Source organism: Camellia sinensis, chromosome 15, assembly GCF_055761805.1.
Source record: "Camellia sinensis isolate YWXY chromosome 15, ASM5576180v1, whole genome shotgun sequence".
NCBI lineage: Eukaryota > Viridiplantae > Streptophyta > Magnoliopsida > Ericales > Theaceae > Camellia > Camellia sinensis.
In genome coordinates, this window is record NC_138975.1 from 21,880,297 (window position 1) to 21,900,519 (window position 20,223).

The window sequence follows — 20,223 nt, forward strand, 5'->3', positions numbered from 1 at the left end:
AGCAACCAAATATACTACGTGAATCACAACGTGATATAGAACGCGTTACCACTTAGACCCGCCAACTTTGACACAGGGATCCCACCTAAAAATAGACCAAAGTTAAGGAAGAATCTGTTTTTACAAAACCATTTCTAACAATAACAACATTGAGGCTTCAACTAAGTAAAATAGTTCATTAACCTTTTTTCTCTTCATCATTTTCCGTCTTATCTTTGTCTTCTCCAATCTTCAATCCTTCAACACAACCCTCCTCCTCTCTTATCTCCGCAACTTCCGCCTTCTTTTCCGTATCACCGCCGCCCTTCTTAGCTACACATTCCTTGATCGCCACCACCATATCGAACGATTCGCCACCATTTGGCCACAAATCATCATCTGTAGATGAAATTGAGGCAGCGTGTGAGCCCACTTCAGAGGCAAGTTTGAGGAATGCTTCGCGGATGGATTCAGGTGGAAGCACAGAGTCTTCGAGGACGGCATCCTCCAAGCGTGGTGGTTGAATCTTATCTAACAAACCCTCTTCAACCTCCCTTGTTGCCTCCATCAACTCAAAACCCTAACGCTAACCAAATAGCGAACATGATAGAGAAGATGAACTACAATGTCACCACCATAGACTTGTGTTGTGTTATTATATTATACAGTAAATTACATTTTGCCCCTTGTTTCATACTTTCTATCGCCTTGGATTTCTAATTTTTTGAGTTAATTACACTTCTTATCTATATAGTTTGACTTAAATTTCATTTTTGTTCTTATAATTTCAATTTGAACAATTTGATGCATTTTAAATCTAGTTTCAATTTGGCTGTTTTGTCTAAATTATAACTTAAAATTAATAATTTTATAACACTTGTCAATTTTCTAAAGTATACACATAGATAAAATTCATAAAAATTTAGACATAATGACCAAATTAAATCTAAATTTAAAGTATAAAGATCAAATTGTTCAATTTAAAATTATACGGATTAAAATGAAATTTAACTCAAATTAAAGATGGTGAAAAGTGTAATTAACCTTCTTTTTTTTTTTTTTCTTAACTAAAAATGTCACATGACATAAAATACATATATTAAAATTTTATCACTCAAAATTCAAAATTTAAAATTCTATGTGGGCTAAGATTATTTTTTGCACTGTGTCGATGCTTGTGAAATACTCGCGCAACCAAGCAAATTTTCAATAAAGTTCATACTACTGTTGCTGATTTTTCTAAAAGTTGCATGTCCTTGTTCAAGATTTTCGTCAAATAAATCGAAGGGTGGGTTTGCAACCTGGTGAATTTGGTAAAATGGATTGCATCAATGAATGGTTATTTTAAGGTGAATTTTGTTGGGGGCGATTTTTGGTCAACATCGGATGATTGGGGCTAGTATAGTTGTTCGGGACCATGTGGACGCGGTGATTGCATCTTTTTCTGAGAAACTTCTGTAATGGACGGAGGTTGAAGGTGCTGAGGCATATGCGCTCTTGAAGGTGGTGATTTTTGCAGCAGAATTAGGAGTATGGGATGTCTATAAAGCCCCTTAAGACAGGTGAGTTTTCTTTCTCCGCTTTTGGACACATTCTGCTAGAGGCTTCTAAGAAATGTGGATTTCACCGAGTGTGCTTCACACATATAAACTGACTTGGGAATAAGGTATCTCATCATTTGGCTCGAATGACTGTCACGCTACCTGGTTTGACTGTTTGGATGGAAGACGTTCCGCCAGCTCTGTCCTGCTCATTGTTTTTGAATTGTTATCTTGAGTTTGTTATGGCGCCGTTTGAAAACCCAGGTTTGGGGCTAAAATAGTGTCAAATACCAAAAAAGCCAAATAACCCCACGGCCTCAACAGGTGATAAATGATAATTTTGCCCCTACCAATTTTGAGAAAACATGAATGTCTTAGGTTAAGGACAAATTTGTCATTTTAGTCTTAAACATGTTTTTCAATACAACAATCAACCAAACATTTAACCTAACTTTCCAAATACAAAAACTAAAATAACTTATTAAAATAATTAAATAGCCAAACAAGGCCTATTACACATTCAAAAAAAAAAAAAGCATAAACCAAAATCCATAATTTAAAACTCAAATTTTAATCTCTCTATCACTCCTCTGCAGCAATTGGATGTTTGTAATTTTAAATATATTTTTTCCTTAAGTAGATAATATGGTTGGTGGATCCACATATTTCACTTCTCACGTAATTTTAAATATATTTTTTCTTTGATGATGTATTTGGTTAGGAGATTTAAGAATGAATTTGGAAAAAAAAATAGAAAAGGTGAGTGAAATGTGAATAAAATATATCTAAATTTCACCTAATTTCACACATATTTTTTCTTTTCCTTTCTAAATTCCCTAACTAAACACAGCATAAATAGATAATATTGTTGATTAGATTAAGCACATGCACGATCACAATAATCCATGCAGGTAGCCTTTTAAAGGATTGAACATGAAAACTCACTTTTTTTTCTGTTTTTTTTTTCTTTGGAGGATTCATGTTCAATTCTCACAAGAAACAAAATGTGAGCTTATGACACTAATTCAAAATTTATTCAAAAAGCCTTATACACAATGACAGTGAGGCCTGTCGTAAAAATATATATGTATGATCATAGCATTGTGGTAATGCTATTATTGCAGAATTTACATGAGTGCACAACAAAAGACTACAGTGGAGTATCATGTGCCATTTCCAGAATTGAGCACAAGTTCAGTTAACATTCTGCAATATATATCATAAAAAAGAGACCAATTACCAATAACATTCTAAAGATTGAATCTATCATTGAAGAGGAGGTCAACAAATAATACCAACAAAATTAGGACACAAAACCACCTTCCAAATAAAATCACATTTTCAAATAAATCACAATTTGACAAGTACACACGGGAAATGAAACAATCACAACTTCAATGGGGTTAAAAACAAATCAAATATAGATCTTTTTGATGCACTAATAATACACATATTGGAGCTGAATAACCCTCCTTAAATAATAATTATTTGTTATAACTACTGCATAATGAATGGGGAGATGTTAAATGACAACTGTATCTGCAATCCAAGTAACAGAGTAGAGTAGCTTCCTTAGCATTCACAACCTGTAGATCTCGGCTGCCGTCCTCCACCAGCGACATCAATGGTGTCAGGAAGATATCTTTCACAATCCCCCCCCCCCCCAAAAAAAAAAAAAAGAAAAAAAAATTAGTATTCCATAAATAAATTGTGCATCTCACAAAACATTATACCTGTGGGGAATTTTTTAACATGTTCAGACTTGCACCAAAGAGCTATGCAAAATGGTCACTATTGAAACTTGAAGATTCACTTGTGCTCATGCTAATCGATATGTTCTCATGAAGGACACTCAATTGTAAATATGTTAGGACCTAAGGTTTTTTTTTTTTTTTTCTTTTTCCTTTTTTTTCGAGTTCCAAGTGCCTAAGAACTCGTAAAAATCAAAAGAAGTTTCCCATTGTAACTCATAATTCCCCATAGGTTTAAAAAGCATACAGTGAAGGCACAAAAAAACTAGTGTTCTAACCAGAACAAAAAAAACACATGTTTCAAACTGTTTATAGGATTCAGAAATGCAGAGAACAATTTCTACAAGAACAAATTGTTGACCAAAAATTTGCAATAAACATCAACTGCAAAGTTGCTGACAGACGATAAAGTAGCTGCAATGCACAACGGGCAGGCTACACAACTTTGGTACACTGCAACCCCACCCCGTGTGTGCGCACATGCACGCATGCATGCATGACACTCTGACTTCAAAGACTACAACATTCTGCTGAAATCACTGTTCTGCTTGTGCTGAGTCCCAATAACGAAGGGCAAGATTGGTTTCTCAATAATTTCACTCAAAATGTGCATAAAACAGATCGAACAATTAGGTTGCACAAGAATACTCACAGTTCTTCTTCAGGTTCATTCTTAAGAGCATTTTTGGCTATACACTGGAAAGCAGCATCCACATTGAACCCTTCTTTTGCAGAGGTCTCAAAGTAGGGTATGTTTCCCTTGGAGGCACACCATGCCCTTGCTTTCTTTTCAGAAACCTGAAATCAAAAAGAAGGCCCATATGCACACAGGATTAGTAGCAAGAACAGTTATTACATACATCTCAAAAAACCAACAGAGAAGCCTCCCTCTAATGAGAGAATAAAAGCATGCCAAAAGGGAGAGAGAAATCAACTTACCACCCGACTATTGCCACTATCAACATCTATCTTATTCCCCAATACAACAAAGGGAAAGTTCTCAGGGTCAGATGGGCTGGCCTGAACATCAAAGCATAGAAAAAGACAAAAATGAAAATAAAAAAGGCAAAGAAAGAAGAAGTCAAAAACAAAACAAAAAGAAGAAAAAAGTCAGTCACTGGTTCTGTAAAATTTGAAATAATCTCAGTAGCCAGCAGAGCAAAAATTACCTGAATCAGAAACTCCTCCCGCCAGTTGTTGAGATTGTCAAAGGATTTCATGACATTAACATCATACACGAGGACACAACAGTCTGCCCCACGGTAAAAAGCCACACCAAGGCTTTGGAACCTTTCTTGTCCAGCTGTATCCCATATCTGAAAAAATAAAGACAAGGTGCCAGCTTGAAAAGATTATGAGTGAACACATCCCCACATCTAACCTCAAGAACAAAAAACTTGCCAGGTCTTTCAAGCATCTTTGCACGTAGCACATCTACTAAATGTGTTCATTCACGTATTGCCATTTTAAATACAAAACATGAAATGAATTAAAAGTTCAGCTAAATGGCATCTAAGTCATCCTCTCCTTTTCTTTTCTTTTTTACTATTGCATCCATGTAGAACTTGAAGAAATCTATCACAAACACAAAAAGCCTATACAGCAGGCTCAACTATTTTAATTGATGATATGAAAAACATGATTGCTAGACATCATTCATTGTGATAAACAGCAGATGCATTCATTGGTCAACTTGCAAAGGAAATTAAGGAAATTATACAAAATGATCCATGAATCCTAAGATGTAAAGTCGCACCTGTAATGTGAACAACCTATCTTCAAACTGAACTTCTTTTGTCAAGAAATCAGCTCCAATTGTAGCCTTGTACTGATTGCTAAACTTACGATTCACATACCTAATCACAAAAATTAAAATTACAATACACCAAACAAATCATTCATTTAAAAATAAAAATTACTTAAGATAAAGAGATTCGAGAATACTGGTTCATCAGAGATGTCTTTCCAACCCTATCAAAACATCCCAAAAAAAATCCAGTTAGTACAGAATTCTATGCGCTTTACCAAACAAAGAAATATATCAGAATTCATTAAAATTTAAGGGTTTAGCATTCGGAAATTAATCCCATTGCTTTTGAGATCAAAATGCCATTTATTTTTCACTCAAAATAAACATAAACAACCATTTAATCTGAGGTATTCAGTGTTAGCATATTCGGGGAACAAAATTTCTCTTACAAAATGAAATTTTTCTCAAAATTCAAGGCAGAAACCACATTGATTTTTCCTTTCAAGCCAAACGACGCTTAGATTCCTAAAATTGCTCCGTTTCCGACGAATGGATAGAATAGACGCATTTTTCAGAACCTCAGATATCATCATCATGTTTGGGACTCGAGAAAACCAAAACCACCACTCTCAATTGATACCAAAAAGAAATAGAATTTTGATTATAATTTTCCAAAATACATTACAGTTTTTTTTCTTTTTTGTTAATTTTCTTTTCGTTTTCTGAGCAACCAAACGGACGGAGATCGGAAAACTTACCCGCTGTCGCCGAGGATTATGACCTTGAGAAGCATACGTCTTCGAGAAGCCATAATTGATTGATAGAGAGATGGATCAGAAAGAGAAAAGCTAAAAGCTAAGAAAATTTTTGAAATTTTAGGGATTTTGAAAGATGAGAAAAGGCCTCCCTTTTAAGAGAGACAGAGAAATTCTCTTTCCAGTTTCTGCGGGGGGAGGAGAATCAAACGACAGCGGACCGCCGGCCCAACCCGAATATCATTTTATAGTATCAAAGGGCCATGACTGTTCTGCCCCTTCGCTTTGGCTCAAATTTGCAGTTGAGCCCTCGTCGTCACACACTCTTTCCCTTATGAAAAATTCTGCATACATAAAATTCATACAAAAAAAACTTAATAAGAATGATATGAGAATAATTCATCCTCTATGGTATTTAGAGAAGAAAAAGATCGCCATTATAACTTTGATGGGTTATTTACATGAAAACTCTTTAAATTATTAAAAAATATTATTTTGACTCTTGGATTATAAAAGCGTACAAATGGATCCCTTATATTATTGAGAACTATCGCTTTATTCTTTAAACTATAAAAACATACAAGTAAATTCCTAAACTATTGACGTGTTTTATTTTGACCACTTCCAATAGGAGTGTCAAATTAGTACGTTTCCAATAATTTATGGGACCTATTTATACGCTTTTATAGTTTAGAGAGTGAAGTGATACTTTTCAATAATTTCGGAGATCCATTTGTACACTTTCATAATTTAAGAAATCAAAATAATACTTTTCAATAGTTTAAGAAGTTTTCATGTAAATAACCCTGACGAAACGTAATAAAATGATCATACATTATTATAACATATATTTTTATATTTATCATTATTAAAAAATGATCATTTAATAAGAGAACTTAAAAAATTATTATTTCATATCATTTTAGAATTATTTTGAAAATTAGTTATTTTAGTTTTCTTTTTAACTTATACGAAAAGACATGCGAAAAAGTAAAGAAAATAATTAATTTTTTAATAATAATTTTTTAACTAAAATAGCCCATTGCCAAATTTACCCATAATGAACCAAATAAAACATTGGTGTTGTGTACAAATCAACAAACATTACAAATCAATAACAAAAATTTTGTACTTTTAACTTTTTGTAATATTATATGCACAAAAAAATATTATATCTGATGAATCCACAAAGAATAAAAGATTACACGTTAATTTTTCTGTGCATTTTCTCTTTACATGTAATTTTTATTTATTTATTTACGTTAAGTATACACATTTTGTTCATTCAAGAAGTCAAATAAATATGTAATGTAAATTTAAATTTAACCATACGCATTTTATTTATTACTATGATATTTTCAAACTCCATAATATTATCCTTTTGCTTAATGGTTTTGCCCATGATGCATAAATATTATTGACATTCGTAGCAATGTCACAATCACATGTTGACCCCCTTAAATATGAAAATTGCACGATTACATCCCCTTTTAAAAAAGATTTGCAAAGGTGAAAATTATACATGTTTATAGTTGAGGGCATAAAATATATACATTCATAAATGAGTGGAGTAAAATAATGTTCGCTAATAGTTGAGGGATCTTGGTGTAAATAACCCTGGGGACTAATAATAGTGAATATGACAAATATTTTATATTTCGTTATGCATAATAAGATGATCTGTGATGCTCTAGCGATGACAATTCCTGGAAAATTGAAAGAATTCAACAATCCAGCCTTGCATGTTGCAAACACAAGTAATGTTGGTGACAGCCTGGATTTGGTCAAACACATGATCAATCACAAAGTCAGTCACTACCATTCTGTAATTATTTTAGCCTTTGAAATAGAATCCATCCCAGATCTACAAAATTTGAAATCATCAAATACAACTTTACAAAAATAATAATAATCATGGTGTCAACCATTGAACTGAATTCTTTACAAGGACGTATACACAATACTAGAACATGAAAAGTGGGAAAGAACAACAACATAGCATGATAGCAAGCGGGAAAAATAGGTTCAAATCCAATTGGACACAATATTTCCGTATTTTTTTAGATTTCTATGTGAAGAAAGACATTTTGAATGATTTGAATCAGGGACACTTGATCGCTTACTCCCCCTTTCGAAAGGGGGGCAGCTTTTCAAGAAGAGATGGCAAAGAATCTTTAAATAATCTTTTTACCTCGTTGAGTTCATTGTTTTCGAGAATTTCAAGCATGATATTCTTCCTTTTCTTCCATTTTCCATCTCATGAAATTTGATGATGTTCATTGCTTCAGCTTTTCTCTCGAGTGGTTTGTAGAACTTCACTGCTCGAGACAGATTGGCGAAGATCATTATCACTGGTAGGTCCACTGCTTTCACAATTGTTGTGTCTCTGGCTTTCTAGTGCCAACCTTTCGAATTTCTTCAAATCGTCTTTGTAATTGGAATTGGAATTGGAAATAGAATTGTCATAATCTGAGCTTTCATGGGATTCGTAGAAACTGCTCTCTCCAGGTGTCATACCATCATTTAGATCATCCAGAGGCATGTTTCCTTCTAAAGCTCGGACTACCTGCATCAAGGATATTAACATGAAGATTTCAGTTTCATAAAAAACTTCAAATTCTGAAAACATATTTCAACACTCGTTGAACCTTTGAAATCACTAGAAATCAAATGCAACATTTTATCCAAAACCAACAGAAGAACAGAAGCATGTCTGGACATCTCAAAGAAATTGGATTTTCCAATTGCATTTTCTATAACTCTATGTACAAACCCGATAAGATGAGTGGGACTGTTTGGGAGACAGAAAGCCATCCTTAAAATCATAGACCAAAAATGTAATTTGAGGATTTCAAAGAATCCTCAACCTCTATACCATGAAATTTAAAAGCTTCAAGTTTGTCTAATTGTGTCATTTCAGCTGATAGAAATGTAGCTTTCAGTACTATGTAAAACACAATAAAGTCATTTAATTCTCACCGAGCATCCAACCCAGCCTTATGCAATTACGAATAGTATATGCGAGAGCCCTAGAGATCATGCTAAAAAATGGCAATCTGTTTAAATGTTAAATTGGGTTATATGTAATTGAAGAGAGAAACATTGTTTCAAATAGGAATAGCGGAGATACCTGGCTCATTCGTGGACGGCGTCGTGAAAAATGACGCACACAAACAGCAGCACAAGCAACCATGCGAGTCATCTCATTGGAGTCATAGTCTTTCTCCAACCTTGGATCAACAATAATATCGAAGTTCCCACCCTCCAAAGCTTGTCTGAGCAAAGGCCTTGCCTGGAATTGTCATACAAAAATGTTTGCATTCACAAAAAGCCAATTATTGGGAGAAAAAGAAGTCAAATTGTAACTGTTAAGTCACCAATTATCCCCAAAAGTTAGGTTGTTAGGAAATGAGCCCAACAATGTATATCAAGCTATCCAACACAACACCCTCCCTCCCAACAATGTATATCAAGCTATCCAATATCCTCCCTCACGTGCTATCCTGTCTGGCACGTAAAGAGACAAACAAAGAACCAAACAGAAGAAGTAAATAACCAAACAGGGACAGAATACAAAATGACAACGAAGAGACTTGAACCCAAGAGACCTCTCTCAACTTGAGCTCTGATACCACGTTTAGTCACCAATTATCCCAAAAGCTTATGTTGCTAGGAAATGGGCCCAACAATATATACATCAAGCTATCCTACATCCAACATTCATGCACAAACCTAGAACTAGAAAAATGAATCTTGATATCCTTTCCTTTTCACGTGCAAGCATGTGGACAAATGACTTCATCAAGTCGTGTTTTTAGACACTTTCCTCTCTTTTTTTTTAACTCCAAGCTAATATAGCCAGATGTTAGTCTATACCCAATTATCCTTCCCAGATTTTAATTGACTTGTTAGCTTTGGGCAATGGTTTTCATAGACGGGGGGAAAATCTGATGCCAAACAATCATATATTCCCAACTAAACATATCCCAACCACATCCATCAGCAACACAATCTTATTGTTCCTCTCAGTTATCTTTCTTTGAATTATTGCCAATCATGTCTTCTCTCTCAACAATGTGCATTCCAGAATATATCATAAGATCCAAATACAGCAATAATATATATATATATACATAAGGTTGTTCTTGTTCCAATTGACCCTTCACTAACATTCAAGTAAATGTTCAATTGCTAGAAAGTATTTCACTAGTGATGAAAAGAAACTCACCCAGTCAACAATGTTATCATCATCCACAAACTGAGCTTTATCAATAGGTCGTTTTCCAGTGATCAACTCTAGAAGCACGACTCCAAAGGAGAACACATCTGACTTGTCAGTGAGTTTTCCAGAAAGAGCATACTCTGGAGCTAAATAACTGCAAGTGGTGAGTACGCATGTGAATCAGAAGAAATGTAGGATCAAATGAAGATACTATGATACTCACAAGAAATAATAAATAAAAAGAAGTTGCTGCTCAAGACCATTTTCACTTATTGAAACATCAAAATCCCCAGAACTACACAGCATGGCAGATAAACATTTCCAGTGGACATGTATTAGTCAAATGTCTTACCCAAAAGTTCCCATGATACGTGTGGAAATATGAGTACCAGCTTCAAGATTTAACCTTGCAAGTCCAAAATCGGCAACCTGAAAAAAAGATTTGAGTAAACAAATTAAATGTACCTTGAGTAAAAAAGATTAAAATGTAGTGTGACCACTGAACACCACATTGAAAAGAATTATTCTAAATTTTCAAATATGACCACATTAGAGAATAAAACAATAAATTGTAGCTTTTTCCATGTCCAGTGGAATTAACAGCAAACTATGCTCCATTGAATACAAAGACCATTATAAGTCACCTCAGGCAGGAGGTTTTGGTTTTCAAGTCAGCTGAGCGGCAGAATAGTTGCCCTTCACAGTTGTAATGTTTCATTGTTCTTAGCTATGTAAAAGAGAAAATAGAAACGTGTCCCTTTTCTTATGGAATTCAGAATGAGGGTTCACTTCTTTCAAAGTGCACTAGCATCAGGCAAAAATCCAGATCTAAGATGTTCTGAAACATTGATGTATCAATTTGATGAAGAAAGCCAACCCTGGTGATTGGATTAAGGTTTGCAATACAGATATTCAATCCTGTAATACATGTAGATTTATTTATAATCACACAAAGTTTTATAAGTTGGAACTTCAATTTTAAAATGCCACCATTTTCAACAATTACATGCACCTGCCATCAAATGGATATTAAGAACCAAATGAAATGATCTAAGTTTTCAAAATTCGTGATGCAGTCAAGAGCCCCAGTTCAGTTTAATCAAAAGCCTCTGCTTCAACAACAACAGGAGTATATTTACTGGTGTGAATCAGAGATGAGCAGATTGAAGGAGGAAGTATCCAAGTACAAAACAGAACTTGAAGATTTGCGACTCGTCATACAATTGGAAAAAGATGCAAATGAACTCAAGCAAAAGGGGAAGTTCAAAGATGACGAAAAGGAAACTCTTCAACAAGAAGCTAAAGAAACAGAACAAAGCACATTTGAAGAACATTTATCTGAGGAGCATTTACATGCCTTTACCATCGCTCAGGGAGAAGTAAAGGAAAAGAAGAAAAATATGCTCTACAACATTACGGTGGAAATTGAGATTCCTGGATCAAAACGAACAACATTAAATGCAATCCTTGATACCGGAGCCACCACCTGTGTTGTTGATTCAGATTCAGTACCAGAAGATGCTTTGGAAGACAATTCTTACACCGTGGAATTCAATGGAATTAATTCACGGTCTAAAGCAAACAAGAAACTCAAGGGAGGCAAGATGTATATTGGGGATAACTGGTTTCGTATTCCTTATACATACAGTTTTCCCTTTCATCTTGGAGGACGTATTCAAATGATTATAGGCTGCAACTTCATTCGATCTATGTATGGTGGTGTCAGGATTGAAGGCGATAGTGTCACATTCTATAAGAATGTTATTACCATACAAACTCGGCAGTCTGTCAACCTCCTTGAAGAAGCCCAATATGAAGATGATGAGTTAATCATAGATCACTACTATGATCATCCCGAAGAATGGATTTTTCATTCAGTACCAGGATCCAGTTTCAAAGAAAGATACCCCAAGGTGATAAAGCAATTACACACTGGAGGAATCATAGGAGAAGACCCTATGAAGTTATGGGGACAGAATCATATCACCTGCAAATTGGATCTGAAAAATCCAGATTTTATCATTGATGATAAACCGATGAAACATATCACACCAGCAATGAAGCAAAGCTTTCAGAAGCACATCAATCAATTACTGGAATTAAAAGTGATTCGGCCAAGTAAAAGCAGACACAGGACTACAGCTTTCATAGTCCAGTCAGGTACATATGTTGATCCTATAACCAAAGAAGAAAAACGAGGGAAGGAGAGGATGGTTTGTAATTACAAACGTCTTAACGATAACACCCACAAGGATCAATATAGTCTGCCCGGGATAAATACGATTATGGCAAAAATTGGCCATAATAATATTTATTCTAAATTTGATCTCAAGAGTGGATTCCATCAAGTGGCCATGCATCCAGATTCCATTGATTGGACTGCATTCTGGACCCCTCTTGGTCTCTATGAATGGCTAGTCATGCCATTTGGCCTGAAGAACGCTCCTGCCGTTTTTCAGAGAAAAATGGATAATTGCTTCAAAGGCACGGAAGAATACATCGCAGTCTATATTGATGATATATTAGTATTCTCCCCTGATGAAAAGAGTCATGCTAATCACATACAGACAATGATAAGTATTTGCCAGAAGCATGGGCTCATTCTAAGCCCAACGAAGATGAAGATAGCCGAAGCCCAAATGGACTTCTTGGGCTCAACAATAGGCCATGGTGAAATAAAACTCCAGCCTCATATAATTTCCAAAGTGGCTGATTTTTCTGAGGAAACTTTGAAAGAAACAAAGGGCCTAAGATCATGGTTAGGTCTATTAAATTATGCGCGGGCTTATATTAAGGATATGGGCCGACTTCTCAGCCCCTTATATTCGAAGGTAAGTCCAAAAGGAGAAAGGAGATTAAATTCTCAAGATTGGGCCTTGATCCGACAAATAAAAGCCCAAATTCGTAAGCTTCCAAGCCTGTCTATTCCCCCTGAAGATTGTGTAATCGTTCTTGAAGTTGATGGATGTATGGAAGGATGGGGTGGCATATGCAAGTGGAAGGCAGCATCAAAGGACCCTCACTCTACTGAACGCATATGTTCCTATGCAAGTGGAAAATTCAACCCAATCAAATCAACCATTGATGCAGAAATCCATGCTTGCATTAATTCTCTGGAAGCATTCAAGATATTCTATCTTGATAAGAAGCAGTTAACATTAAGAACAGATTGTCAAGCTATTATTAGCTTCTTCAACAAAACTGCTAACCATAAGCCGTCTAGGTCTAGGTGGCTTGTTTTTACTGATTACATTACTGGTCTTGGTATTGATGTAAAATTAGAACATATTAGTGGCTCTGATAATGTTCTTGCAGATGCACTATCAAGATTAGTTTTCTCACTCTGTTATGCAACAGAATGGCCAGCCGAGGAGGATATGGAAGGTATGGGGGTTCAAGCAGGCCTTCTGCAACTCGAAGAACTTATCCTCCAATGTCAGGAGAAGAAAGGAGCAGACTCGCACAGACTGAACCATCTAACCGATGGATTGATCCAGCGTTTCATCCCCTTGCTGCAGACTATCAAGCAACCTTGCAGAGATATGAAGATCATCTCACCTATGATTCTGGCATGTCCTTCAATGAATTCACAACCATACAAGGAGACCTCGCAAGCGCAGAGGATGAGGCTATCCAACAAGCAAGAGTGGCCATACAACAACTTGTTAAGATCCAACAGTTCAAACTCGAGGCATTTGCTCGAATGGCCGTCAGTGACAACACCTACAGTGACAACTTCCCCGCTGTCCATCAACAAACACAAGAGCTCAAAGAAATTGACGGGGAGTTATTCGACCTTATCCTACTAATGCGTCACTATCGCATTTAGGAAGTCATGGTGGGCCCCTCCTGTAAATTATTATGAATAATAATGTCAAAACCTCTCTCTCACTTCAATCACTACTCGGATTCCCGAGAAAAGCTGTTGAGAAAAAGGTTTGTCGTCTAGTGTTTGTAATAAAATATTTGAGTCTTTTTATCTCGAATATGGGAGTTGTCCATATCTTGATAAAAGTAGTTTGTCGTTTATTTGCATTATTGAGTCTTTTTATCTCGAATATGGGAGTTGTCCATATCTTGATAAAAGAAGTTTGCATTATTGAGTCTTTTTATCTCGAATATGGGAATTGTCCATATCTTGATAAAAGTGGTAAACGTGGCATGTTTGAATAATGTGATGATGAGGCCCCCTTGTGCACTCAGCATTATTAACAAGCCCCTTTACCTCACCTATAAATAAGTAGTGAAGTCTGAAGCTCAAATCATCAAGAGAAGTTCGAAAAACTAAACTTGAGAATTTGAGAAGTTTGAAGATAGCTTTCCGCATTTGTACTCTGCAAAGTTTGTAACTATACCAACGCAACACCAACACCACCCGTCAGATATGATTCAAATAACAACGAGGTCATGCACGACTCTGATGATGACAGTTCCGTCCAAAATGAACTGACAAATCGACAGGAAACTATTGCTGCTGGATGGGAAGAAGATTCCCTTTCTTCTCTTTCTCCCTGTACATTTCGACTCATTACCGATGATGACGGAGCAGATAGTGAAGCTGATGATAATCAGATTCTTTACCCTTTAGGGTATAATCCTGATTATGAACCTGACCCTCAAACACCCACTGATTACCCACAGTCTACCTGGGTCAATCCGTTTGCCGCCCAACCAGCAAAACCATCCATTTTTACTGGTTTAACGGAAGGTGGTGAGATACCTGAAGAATTCAGGAAAGTTGCCACAACTTTTCCCAAATTTGCAGAAGCGACAAAAATTCAACAGGATACCATGGAAGCTATTGAATTCGCTGCCGCTTATGAGATGATGACAGAAGATTTTGGCAACACTGAATTACAAGAGGATTCTTCTGAATCTTCTCAAGACAGGCAAAAACAGAAGAAAAAGCAAAAGAAGGAGAAGCAAAATTCAACCCAATCAAATCAACCATTGATGCAGAAATCCATGCTTGCATTAATTCTCTGGAAGCATTCAAGATATTCTATCATTTTTCTCTGAAAAACGGCAGGAGCGTTCTTCAGGCCAAATGGCATGACTAGCCATTCATAGAGACCAAGAGTGGGCCTTGATCCGACAAATAAAAGCCCAAATTCGTAAGCTTCCAAGCCTGTCTATTCCCCCTGAAGATTGTGTAATTGTTCTTGAAGTTGATGGATGTATGGAAGGATGGGGTGGCATATGCAAGTGGAAGGCAGCATCAAAGGACCCTCACTCTACTGAACGCATATGTTCCTATGCAAGTGGAAAATTCAACCCAATCAAATCAACCATTGATGCAGAAATCCATGCTTGCATTAATTCTCTGGAAGCATTCAAGATATTCTATCTTGATAAGAAGCAGTTAACATTAAGAACAGATTGTCAAGCTATTATTAGCTTCTTCAACAAAACTGCTAACCATAAGCCGTCTAGGTCTAGGTGGCTTGTTTTTACTGATTACATTACTGGTCTTGGTATTGATGTAAAAAAAATTGCACCTGTCTGATGCATTGCAGAGGGTAAGTTCCACCATTCATTCTTTGGATCTCTTCGAAAATTGCTGAACCTTGGTACTCCATTCCCATATGCCGGTCTTTGGGAAATAGAAATAGCAGTCTGACCAGTAGCTGGTGGGTAACCTGGAGGACCCATCATAGAATCTTGAGGGGGTTGATAGTTGGACACAGCCGTTGAAGAAGATGAAAGCAGATATTCTGACTTGTTTCTTTTGGAATGTTTTTCAATTATCTGTTCAATCTTCCGGATTTGAGGGTACTCTGTTTCCAACTCCTGTTCTTCCAACATCGCGATAACACCCACAAGGATCAATATAGTCTGCCCGGGATAAATACGATTATGGCAAAAATTGGCCATAGTAATATTTATGATAAATAGCAGGCACATATGGTCGGATAGCCCCAAGATCTGGATTAGCTCTACACCATGGAATTGATGTCGGTGCAGGAGTAATCGATCCAGATTACAGAGATGAGGTAAAGGTCCTTTTATTTAATCATGATAAAAGTGAACCTTTTGTTATTCAACCTGGTGACCGAATTGCACAAATAATTTTTGAAGAAGTAGCGTACCCACGCATGGTTCAAAAGGATGCTCGCAACCTTCGTGATATTCGCAATTTACGTGGAAAATATCATCAAGGTTTTGGAAGTACTGGTAAGGGAGTTGCTTTGGAGCAACAAGGTTGGGATTCTGATCCTGATCTTACCCAACCCAGTCATACAATCGCGATGTTGGAAGAACAGGAGTTGGAAACAGAGTACCCTCAAATCCGGAAGATTGAACAGATAATTGAAAAACATTCCAAAAGAAACAAGTCAGAATATCTGCTTTCATCTTCTTCAACGGCTGTGTCCAACTATCAACCCCCTCAAGATTCTATGATGGGTCCTCCAGGTTACCCACCAGCTACTGGTCAGACTGCTATTTCTATTTCCCAAAGACCGGCATATGGGAATGGAGTACCAAGGTTCAGCAATTTTCGAAGAGATCCAAAGAATGAATGGTGGAACTTACCCTCTGCAATGCATCAGACAGGTGCAATTTTTGTAATTCCACACCCTCTTGGAAAATTCGACGACGTTTTCATGCGATGGGAATCAATTACAAAGATTCATGTAGCCATGCAAGGTTTTACGGAGGTTCGAAATAAAATTATGTTTATCGAAAATCTCCTCGGAGAAACGGAGAAGCTCATGTGGACTCAATGGCGTATGGCTTACACAACGGAGTATGAAGCCCTTGTTGCCTCAGGAGATGGAGATGAAGGAACGCAAAATATCATCTCTCAAATGCGCACTGTATTTACCCTTGAAGACCCTTATCAAGGTTCTACTTTGATGCAAGAAGAAGCATATAGAGACCTTGAAAGACTTTCGTGTAAAGATGTTAAGGATATCATAAAATTTCTGAATGATTACCTACATCTGGCCACACGAACAGGAAGGTTATTTGTCCGAGAAGAATTATCAGAAAAGCTATGGACAAAAATGCCAGGAGATCTTGGAGAAAGAATAAAGAAGGCGTTCAGTGAGCGATACCCTGGAAACATCATTGGTGTCGGTCCAAGAATTCTTTTCTCCTACAAATACTTGGAAGCCGAATGCAAGAATGCGGCTTTCCAGAAGAGTCTTCGGAATCTTGATTTTTGTAAAGAGATTCCTATTCCAGGATACTACAAGGAAACTGAGAAGAAGAAGTATGGACTTCGAAAGGCCACCACATACAAGGGAAAACCACATCCTTCCCATGTAAGGATTGATAAAAGAAAATATTTGCAAAAGACGAAAAGCTGCAAATGTTATCTTTGTGGAGAAGAAGGCCACTACGCTCGTGATTGTGATAAAGAAAAGAAGAATGTCAAACCATCCTCTCCTTCCCTCGTTTTTCTTCTTTGGTTATAGGATCAACATATGTACCTGACTGGACTATGAAAGCTGTAGTCCTGTGTCTGCTTTTACTTGGCCGAATCACTTTTAATTCCAGTAATTGATTGATGTGCTTCCTAAATGCGATAGTGACGCATTAGTAGGATAAGGTCGAATAACTCCCCGTCAATTTCTTTGAGCTCTTGTGTTTGTTGATGGACAGCGGGGAAGTTGTCACTGTAGGTGTTGTCACTGACGGCCATTCGAGCAAATGCCTCGAGTTTGAACTGTTGGATCTTAACAAGTTGTTGTATGGCCACTCTTGCTTGTTGGATAGCCTCATCCTCTGCTCTTGCGAGGTCTCCTTGTATGGTTGTGAATTCATTGAAGGACATGCCAGAATCATAGGTGAGATGATCTTCATATCTCTGCAAGGTTGCTTGATAGTCTGCAGCAAGGGGATGAAACGCTGGATCAATCCATCGGTTAGATGGTTCAGTCTGTGCGAGTCTGCTCCTTTCTTCTCCTGACATTGGAGGATAAGTTCTTCGAGTTGCAGAAGGCCTGCTTGAACCCCCATACCTTCCATATCCTCCTCGGCTGGCCATTCTGACTGGACTATGAAAGCTGTAGTCCTGTGTCTGCTTTTACTTGGCCGAATCACTTTTAATTCCAGTAATTGATTGATGTGCTTCTGAAAGCTTTGCTTCATTGCTGGTGTGATATGTTTCATCGGTTTATCATCAATGATAAAACTAATCTTGATAGTGCATCTGCAAGAACATTATCAGAGCCACTAATATGTTCTAATTTTACATCAATACCAAGACCAGTAATGTAATCAGTGCTTCATTGCTGGTGTGATATGTTTCATCGGTTTATCATCAATGATAAAATCTGGATTTTTCAGATCCAATTTGCAGGTGATATGATTCTGTCCCCATAACTTCATAGGGTCTTCTCCTATGATTCCTCCAGTGTGTAATTGCTTTATCACCTTGGGGTATCTTTCTTTGAAACTGGATCCTGGTACTGAATGAAAAATCCATTCTTCGGGATGATCATAGTAGTGATCTATGATTAACTCATCATCTTCATATTGGGCTTCTTCAAGGAGGTTGACAGACTGCCGAGTTTGTATGGTAATAACATTCTTATAGAATGTGACACTATCGCCTTCAATCCTGACACCACCATACATAGATCGAATGAAGTTGCAGCCTATAATCATTTGAATACGTCCTCCAAGATGAAAGGGAAAACTGTATGTATAAGGAATACGAAACCAGTTATCCCCAATATACATCTTGCCTCCCTTGAGTTTCTTGTTTGCTTTAGACCGTGAATTAATTCCATTGAATTCCACGGTGTAAGAATTGTCTTCCAAAGCATCTTCTGGTACTGAATCTGAATCAACAACACAGGTGGTGGCTCCGGTATCAAGGATTGCATTTAATGTTGTTCGTTTTGATCCAACTATCCTCTATAGCCAAAACTTGAAAAGCTCACTCTTGGCCCGAAGGAAAAATCAAAAGAACCTAAAGGAGTTCTTAAGGTTCACCGGAATCCTTATAAACTCTTGCAAGAAGAAATTGACAAGGCCAAGCTAAAATGATGTCCAGAAGTGGCTCATCCAGGACAGTTACTCTTCCCAGAGTAACAGATCGACCCCAGCAAACAGCAGCAACCCCAGGAGCACCTCTCGTTGAAGATCAAATCCGCGAATACCGACAAAGCCAAAGAGCAAGATTTGTGCGAGAAAGGAAGGCGAAGAAACTATTCCAAAGATTTCGAGGAAGACAGCCAACCTCAAACAGTAGCTGGTGGGTAACCTGGAGGACCCATCATAGAATCTTGAGGGGGTTGATAGTTGGACACAGCCGTTGAAGAAGATGAAAGCAGATATTCTGACTTGTTTCTTTTGGAATGTTTTTCAATTATCTGTTCAATCTTCCGGATTTGAGGGTACTCTGTTTCCAACTCCTGTTCTTCCAACATCGCGATTGTATGACTGGGTTGGGTAAGATCAGGATCAGAATCCCAACCTTGTTGCTCCAAAGCAACTCCCTTACCAGTACTTCCAAAACCTTGATGATATTTTCCACGTAAATTGCGAATATCACGAAGGTTGCGAGCATCCTTTTGAACCATGCGTGGGTACGCTACTTCTTCAAAAATTATTTGTGCAATTCGGTCACCAGGTTGAATAACAAAAGGTTCACTTTTATCATGATTAAATAAAAGGACCTTTACCTCATCTCTGTAATCTGGATCGATTACTCCTGCACCGACATCAATTCCATGGTGTAGAGCTGTCGTCTAGTGTTTGTAATAAAATATTTGAGTCTTTTTATCTCGAATATGGGAGTTGTCCATATCTTGATAAAAGTAGTTTGTCGTTTATTTGCATTATTGAGTCTTTTTATCTCGAATATGGGAGTTGTCCATATCTTGATAAAAGTAGTTTGTCGTTTATTTGCATTATTGAGTCTTTTTATCTCGAATATGGGAGTTGTCCATATCTTGATAAAAGAAGTTTGCATTATTGAGTCTTTTTATCTCGAATATGGGAATTGTCCATATCTTGATAAAAGTGGTAAACGTGGCATGTTTGAATAATGTGATGATGAGGCCCCCTTGTGCACTCAGCATTATTAACAAGCCCCTTTACCTCACCTATAAATAAGTAGACCCATACCTTCCATATCCTCCTCGGCTGGCCATTCTGTTTCTTTAGCTTCTTGTTGAAGAGTTTCCTTTTCGTCATCTTTGAACTTCCCCTTTTGCTTGAGTTCATTTGCATCTTTTTCCAATTGTATGACGAGTCGCAAATCTTCAAG

At 37.0% G+C, this 20,223-nt stretch overlaps 2 protein-coding genes across 2 annotated transcripts in view; both read right to left on the minus strand.

Moving 5' to 3' along the window:
* Positions 1-2,841: 2,841 nt before the first annotated feature.
* Positions 2,842-6,183, minus strand: LOC114308484 (ras-related protein Rab7). Its single transcript, XM_082909138.1, has 7 exons — positions 5,780-6,183; positions 5,216-5,242; positions 5,028-5,127; positions 4,441-4,587; positions 4,211-4,291; positions 3,924-4,069; positions 2,842-3,162 (listed from the first exon to the last, which is right to left on the minus strand). The coding sequence occupies exons 1-7, from the start codon at positions 5,830-5,832 to the stop codon at positions 3,093-3,095; spliced, it is 624 nt and encodes a 207-aa protein (XP_082765264.1). The 5' UTR covers positions 5,833-6,183; the 3' UTR covers positions 2,842-3,092.
* Positions 6,184-7,597: 1,414 nt separating this feature from the next.
* Positions 7,598-20,223, minus strand: part of LOC114308477 (proline-rich receptor-like protein kinase PERK1) — a 32,714-nt gene continuing 20,088 nt past the window's right edge. The window contains exons 5-8 of the mRNA XM_028254062.2: positions 10,351-10,427; positions 10,005-10,152; positions 8,907-9,068; positions 7,598-8,342 (exon numbers count right to left, since the gene is read on the minus strand). Of these exons, the coding sequence (XP_028109863.1) occupies positions 8,061-8,342; positions 8,907-9,068; positions 10,005-10,152; positions 10,351-10,427 (669 nt within the window). The 3' untranslated portion in view covers positions 7,598-8,060. The remainder of the gene's footprint in view (positions 8,343-8,906; positions 9,069-10,004; positions 10,153-10,350; positions 10,428-20,223) is intronic.

Excerpts from the sequence above, each read along its gene's own strand:
- LOC114308484 (XM_082909138.1), bottom strand. The coding sequence starts at position 5,832 with ATGGCTTCTCGAAGACGTATGCTTCTCAAGGTCATAATCCTCGGCGAC. Across the intron at positions 5,128-5,215 it reads AAGACATCTCTGATGAACCA|GTATGTGAATCGTAAGTTTA; the intron begins GTATTCTCGAAT and ends TTTTGTGATTAG. Across the intron at positions 4,292-4,440 it reads GGGAGGAGTTTCTGATTCAG|GCCAGCCCATCTGACCCTGA; the intron begins GTAATTTTTGCT and ends TTTGATGTTCAG.